The sequence below is a fragment of the Rhea americana genome, unplaced genomic scaffold, assembly GCF_003343005.1.
Source record: "Rhea americana isolate MKP2758 unplaced genomic scaffold, rheAme1 scaffold_121, whole genome shotgun sequence".
Classification (NCBI taxonomy): Eukaryota; Metazoa; Chordata; class Aves; order Rheiformes; family Rheidae; genus Rhea; species Rhea americana.
Genome location: NW_028185273.1, coordinates 2,387,326 through 2,394,993, shown reverse-complemented (window position 1 = coordinate 2,394,993; position 7,668 = coordinate 2,387,326). Strand labels below are relative to the sequence as shown.

Sequence of the window (7,668 nt, the reverse complement as noted above, 5' to 3'; positions counted from 1 at the left end):
GGAACAATTTCTGAACCCTTCGAAGGTTTTCTGAAATGCTTATTAAGAGCACATAGTTTTATATTAGGCATAATGTAAATACCACTGTGTTTTGTACTACATTAATTAGGGTGGAARAGAACTTGGCCAAGTAGACAATGGTACTTTTTCATAAATGAATTTGCATTTCAGATTTGTCTTCCTGGCCAGAAGCACATAAGAAAACATCCTCTGACCACTAATTCTACTGAAGAGCTCAAGTTCTTGATACCAGAAGATAGGAATTGTCCTGGCATATGTCAATGTGGTGGATACAAAAGATTTCAAGGATATAACGGATCTCAAATGTGAAGCATGATCAGTTATTTAGATATATTAAAACTGAATTTAAATTGAGGTTTAGATATGCCCTTTACTAGGTTCCTGAAAACTTTCCTTTTTCTATTAAGATAGGAAAAAATAAAGCAAAACAACAAAGGAAATAACAAAAGATACCTCAAAGAAACATCAAAGAATCATTTTAATTATTTATTTAAATGCATATGTGTTACAAAATGGATCAAAATGATGTACATTTCTTTATGGTTTCATAATATCAGAAGTTGAAACAGGGATACAGATTCATATCTCAGGTATAATATGTATAGCATCATATGACAATATGAAAATAATACAATATTGGTAAGTTCACTGCAAGACGTATGTTACAGAACAAACTCTCTTCTCTGAAAAACCAGAAACAACCCTGCCCACACATTTATCAAAAAAATTTAAGCAGGAAATCATGAAAATATATGATGAAAGGGGGAAARGGACTTCATTGCATAAATACTTAACATTGCTTTGGCTTGGGTTCAGATAGAAAGAGTAGAAATGTCATCACTTTCCAATTCTCAACATTTTTCAATCCTCAGAAAAATTCTATTTTTTTACTGCATATAAAAATAGAAAAGCAGCTGTAAATGGTTTGCTTCTTAAGTGAAGCCTGCCTTTAAGCACCTTTTCAATTACATAAGAGCACCCCACATGAAGCAAAGACATTTAACTCCTCAGAGTCGTTAGAATCCAATATTACCATCCACTCTCAAGGAACAACTTTATTACTCTAAATATTGTTTCCAAGATATTCCTGACTTATATGATGATGTATTGAAGATCYAGTGAGTTTGCAGCATGATGTACAGCCCAATGATTTGAACTACTGACTGTTATGAACTAAACATATAACCTGAGGACATTCCCTCTCTTCTCCTGCCGGCCAAAAAAAAACCCAACACATAATTTATATGGATTGACAATAAGAAGGATTTTAAAAGAATTTGCCACCTGATTGCCAAATGATAAGGTGCCAAAAGCTGGAGGAATTATAAAATCTTTTTCAYTGTTGTCTTTTGGCAGAAGACAGGAAGATAATATTGAATTGCAACCATTTCAATCTGTTTTTCTCTGCAGTATTTCACAAAGTGTAGTTCGGCAGAGTATGGGTAGCTATCAACAGTTCCATATGCCTGTTCCATTAACTTGTRTGAATTTAAAAAAGCTCGTGATGTGAGCTAAAGCTCTCCATTAGCAGAAATTAGCTATATCCTAAGACAGACTCAGTATCTGAAGATTAAGCAGCAGAAAGTCTTGAAATTATGATCAGTAAAGATTAATTAAAAATCAGATCTTGAATTAATCAGATGTGTATTTGTTGTTATTTTTTCTGCTTTTTAAATTTATTTTCTATTGAAAGAAAACAATTTGAGAAGGCCGTGGTTATTTCAGGTTGCTATTGAGAGAAAAATARTGTTCCCCTTATAAACAAAAATGTGAAGGTTTATGTACTTTAAGATAATCAGACMAATTATGAGCTAACAAGCAGAACATAAGAATTTTTTATTATGCACATTTTTAAAAAACACCATTAAAATGCTGTGTGCTCAGATTCTATGAGATCATTTCATTTTAGAAGAGAAAAATAAGTTTTGTCTTGAAAACTTAGCTGTCATAAGCAAATTTAAACCCTTATTTGGTCTTATTTGGGAACATATTTTTTTAGGTATCAGTAAGATTTAGTATCTGAGTAATTAGGTTTCCTATCCCCTGCTTTTTAAGAACTATATCTAATTTACACCTCCTAAAAATTCTTCTGACATCTTATTAGCTCTSTTTTACCTCATACTCAGGAAACTTTGTGTGTTAAGTAACAGCGAAAGCAAATGCAATTGTTATTGAATTCTGTAYACAAAACAGAAACAGAGGTGGTATGTGATAGGCCTTATATCTCAATGAAATRGAAAGGACCAGTTCACATGTCTTTAAATCAATGCCAATAACTTGAAAGAAAATAAACAGAAAATTGGTATGTGTTTGTTTTAAAAAAAAATCTAAAACCTTTTGGATTTATAGTAAATCAAACCTAAATATATGAGCATTCTCAGCCACAAGAGGGCATCCATGCCTACAACCTCTTCCTTGAGGAGTAGACACACATACACACACACACACACACACACACACACACACACGTCTTTCCATTAGGTCCTAGCTGTGATACAGAATACTTTTGCTGTGGGAGCTTTCCTCTTTCAGATTCCTAGGTATTTCCCCGTGTTGGTAGGACATGACACCGAGGTCTAATTTTGCTGTTTGTATAGCTCTAGTGGAACCCAGTTTTCTCACTCCTACAAAGGATACATCAAACCTGTCATAGTTTCAATGGGGCCTGATCCAACTCATCTTGACTTCAGAGAGGAACAAGCTGATCTCAAGAGAAAGGGAACATACTGCTTCTCAAGTGTGCAAGGTCAAGCTCAGGTTTTCTGAAGTCATTTATTACTCCAGAGAGAGAATTTGGGATCACTAAAATCTGCTTAACATCAGTCTGAAATCATTACTGTCAGAGGTCTTAGTCTGCCCTTAATTTTTTCCACAGGCTGTTGTGATGAGGGGAGGTTCCTGTTTGTTTTGGTTTTGAACAGGAATACACTTTCCCCTCTGATGCATGTAAAACTCTCATTAGAGCCTGAAACAACTATAAAAAAGGACTTTGCCAATTTGACTTGGTAAATTATATGTTTAAACAGAAAAAAACTCACAAACACTGGAGTGTGTATGGTAATATCAGAAGTAAACCTCATCTTTCACAAAAATAATATATAACTTCAGCACCAGAACACAGGTTAGCACCAAAAGGCATCAATTGCTACCCATCACCTTTGAAGTTTAAATGAGCCAAAAAATCACAAGCAGTTATTATGGTATAAACAGCTGCACTCAATGATTAATGATATCAATTACTTCCTTTTTACTCTTATAGCTCTCATAATACTTTGACCACAAATATTTTAACATTATTTTAGCACATGTAAACCTTTATAGCTTTATATTTAGAAGAGAATGAAAGTCTGAGATAATTCCCTCAGTGGCCAGGCTATCTTTAAAGGCATACTACTCTGCTTAGAAGGAATTGATTCAGACCTTTAATATTATCAGAACAGCAACCAGGGGCAAACTGCCTCACTGTAACCTTGAGCTCGCCAAGAATCTGCCTCAGTATCAGCGCATATATTCTGCAAAAAACAAATGAAGTCTTCAGTACATTTCAGCACATTTGTTGTTGCAGTGCTTTGTGCCACATAACCAACGAAGCAGCGCTGACACTGGCAATCAAAGTAGATGTTTGCTGGCATTGTCATCCAACCCAAGAAAAAATGATCATAGAAATTAAAGAGATTCAAACAGATAATACAGAAAGGCCTACAGTAAACCACTTATTAAAAAAGCAGAAGGGCAAATTTCACGTGGTAGTCAAACGTCTGACTAGCTGTAATCGCCTCTGTTAAATTAAAAATATTCAGATGAATGCTTGAGTGCTTGTGGCTGGTTTTATCAGGAGCTGCTCTTATGAAATGGTTTATACCCAGATTATTTTTACTGCTGTCAACTACAGTGTGATTACAATAGATAATCCCTAGCACCATTACGGGATGTGAAAAACCTACATACCTGTTTGTAAAAAGTTTCCTATACCCACAGAAAACAAAATATTCCACAAAATTTGTAGAAACTTAAAAAGTAACAGATACAATAACATATATACCCGTTATAATAATTTCAGCTGAATTACAGAATTATAAATTATTTTACAACGTCTAGTCCTGTTTGGAAAGTGTACCATACAACATGCAAGTTGCAAGTTCCAAAGTGCATAGTTATATATCAGACCTACTGCTGTAGGTTCTGCAGCTTAACCTGAACTCTTATTTATGCTCTACTTCCTATGTTGTATTACACAAAAAATACTGTAAGTGCGAGGCAATGTAAAGGTGCACTGTTCTAACTATAACTGTCTTTACCTCTAAAAAAGACTTGTTCTGCAGAACAAAAATGCATCTGCTCCATGCAGCTTTGTTCAAAACTGCTCTGGCTGAGGGCTGATGACCCACTTAGCAGTTTTGTCTCACAGAACTCTTTTGATGTGTACATAAATGATGCAAAGAGGTTGTGTTTCACTCCCGAAACAGGACTGGATTTTACTCAGCCTAAGCACTTCACTGAGTGAGCACTGCCCAAACACTGTCTACTTTCAAACTATAAGGAAAGATGTTTATACTGCAATTGTAAGGATAAAAGTTAGCAGAATATCACAGGTGTTGTTCTTCTAGAGCAAGGACACATTTTATTGTCCCGTCAGGTACGGCAGTGTCACTAACCAGAAGAGCTACAGATCAACTGCTGACTTTCTCTGAGCAATCAGATTATGGATAGATGGAGAAGGGCTGTTGCATTTAACACACTGTGGAGCCCATTCCACCCATTAAGGTTATCTTGTTGGAAAAAAAAAATGAATTAATGTGAAAAATTCTCACTTTTTTTTTTAATCACTAATATGATACTTCATATTCTGGTGACAGACTGCCTTAAACACCCTCGTAAGCACTGAATTAGTGACGTAAAGAAACATACATGTGTAGTACTCATGAAACTATGCTCTATTGCTATGTTCGTTCTAGTCGATATTGCTTGTCAAAGTTCACGAATTTCAGAGGTCTAAACTTCGCAGTGCAAGCAGAGTAAACATGTATATTTAATGGGGAGTACTTTCTGCCAAAAAATATAAAGCCAAAACATTTCAATGACAGTTATACATAGTAGTTGGGGCAGATGTTGGATTTTCTCTTTTTTACGATTTGCTTTTCAAAGAAACTACCTTTACCATATTCTGGCATAAAGTGTAGGCTCTCTTTATAAATGTTCTAGTAAGGACCCACAAGACATTCAGTTTTTGGCAGGAAGAGTGTGAATAAATAGATTCACTTTTTATAAATTCATACAAACATTTTGAGGAAATAGCACAATATATTTTAAAGGACCCTGGCAATTGCTTTAGTAATTTGGAATTTTTCTCACAAGCYTGTATTAAGTTTTAATTAAGCCCAATGAGTTTGTAGTCTTTTATTTGCAAAATGCTCTTACCTACTTTTAGGTCTAWACTATCCTTGAAAGTTTCACCTGGCTGTGTTTCAGACAGCGGGACAGCACATATATTGGTAAACATATGGTGGTAAAAGACTTGATGTGGATGTCGTGTATTGATTTAAAGTTGCTTTGTAGCAATATATTTCTTGGCTTTCTATACAGAAGTAAATATACTGCTGCAAAGTACTTTTTATACCATATTCTGATGGACAAGGGAGCAGGAACGAAAAATGTGATTGCATTGATTTTACCAGTATACTTAGAGGGATGTCGTGTAGCTCTCTGGTTAGGTAAGACTTCAGGTGTGTGAGTTAATAGCCACCGCATGTTGGCCAGTGTGGTTCCTTATTCTCTACTCTTCCCATGTGCACACAGGCATTATTGATGATAGCAGCAGCCGTGTGCTGAGCTCTTGAAATGTCATAAATCCATCACTGTTGTGCATGAGGTAGGTAACATCCTGCAGTTTCTCTTGCACATATGTTTTCCTCTTCTCAGAGTCCCATTGACATGGCAGATGAAAGCACAGGTGTAAATGGGAGTAACTGGTAATGGGGGGACAGTTTGTTACTTTTGCATGTTATACTCTGTTTTAAAGCACAGTGTTAAAACAATGACCCCTCTCTTTTTAGACCTACCATTTTAAAAGGGAAGTCATATTTTATATATAAATTGACAGGATTTCTTAATGTGCTTTTAATAGAACCTAATCTTCAGAAAGCTACACTTGCTAAGGTGAAAATTAGTTTTCTCTTCTTTACAYAATGTTAATCTAAAATGGTTAATGTGAGTCATAAATTCCAAAGTGTTAAAAACAAATTAATTCTATACTTTGAAAGCTAATTATACAAAGCATACAAAAAGAAATCATCAGGGTATTATCACAAAATCTCTCTATATATAATATGTGCAAAATTCAATATACAAGCTTCTTGTTATTCAGCCATTAAAAAAATATGTAAACATGTTAACTTATTTAAACCAATATAAGTAATTTGATGTTACTCCTGGGAAACAAAGATTGTCAGTACAAGAGCCTCCATAACTTGGAGGGCAGGCAGAACATGGGACTCCTACTTTATATGGTGCTTCTCCAATCCAGTTCCCCCTGAAAATAAGAAAGGAAAAAGAATGCTTAGTCATTTGATAGAAAAGTCTATTTTATATTGAGGAGAAAAATCTATTCATTAGTGGTACCCGTTTTGAGTGATGTCCTATAAATGCCCAATTACACAAAATATGTGACTATATTCCTATAGCTGCTTACTGACAGATATTGATCTACTGATTCCAAAAAAAAAAAAAAACAAAATACAGATGGTAATGATCATGTCATCCTATGCCAGTGGTCCATTCCATATCCTTTATGGGTCCTWTTTGTAAAGTAAAAGTCCCAATTCTTTTGCTTTTATTACCCTCAGATGACTTTTGAATCTACATCTGAGACATAATAATCAGCTAGCAGGTTCTTTTTCATGGGAAGTTAGTAGCATAAATACTGGTGCAAGGTTTTCCTTGGACATTTTTGTCCTTCAGGATATCTTAAAAACTTGTAATTGGAAGGTGGAAAGACCAACTGAGTWAAGTCTTACCATCAGGTTAACTGCCTGGGTTCACATTGTGAAGCTCTGAGGCTAAATTGGTGGTAAAGGATAAAGGGAAGATGAAAACTATTCACAACAGTACTGTCTTAAAAAGAGAAATATTTGTGAGTTTTCAGGGGTCTCTTAGGTACTAGTGGGAGGAGGAGGGCCACGAGCTCCCATCTGGTAAACGGAGCTATGCAATTTCTAATAGAGCTCTGGGGAAAAGGAGCTCAAGTCTGGGAGAGCGCTCACGTGAAATGAGGTAACTCTGAAAGACCTGGGAACATCTGAAAAAAGCATTGAGAATTTTAGATGCTTATATAAACCTCTAGGCTTTTACAGATTCATGTATCACTCGTGATGCAGGCAGAAAGTAAGTTAAGTAAGCTTAGATTTTTTATTTAAATGTTATGTCTCACAGAGCAGAGAACTTTCCTGTAGTTTGCATGTGACGTGGTATAGCAGTGAGTAATGCAACTATTTATGAAACATTTTCTCATCCTCTACCTCCTAGCCAATAACATTGGATCAAAAGCCTTGGTCTGGGATGTGCCTTGGAAGAAAGTAGGAATCTCTCAAATAATTTGCTCATTCCTACTTCTCTTCCAAATGGGTACAGCAGACTGAATGCTCAGGAAAT

General features: G+C 35.4%; 1 protein-coding gene across 2 annotated transcripts in view; it reads right to left on the bottom strand.

Moving 5' to 3' along the window:
* Positions 1-529: 529 nt before the first annotated feature.
* The window catches only part of PI15 (peptidase inhibitor 15), a 28,517-nt gene continuing 21,378 nt past the window's right edge, over positions 530-7,668 (bottom strand). For both annotated transcript variants that reach the window (XM_085325279.1, XM_085325269.1), the window contains exon 6: positions 530-6,550. In XM_085325279.1, coding sequence (XP_085181405.1) covers positions 6,415-6,550 — 136 coding nt within the window. In that variant the 3' untranslated portion in view covers positions 530-6,414. The remainder of the gene's footprint in view (positions 6,551-7,668) is intronic.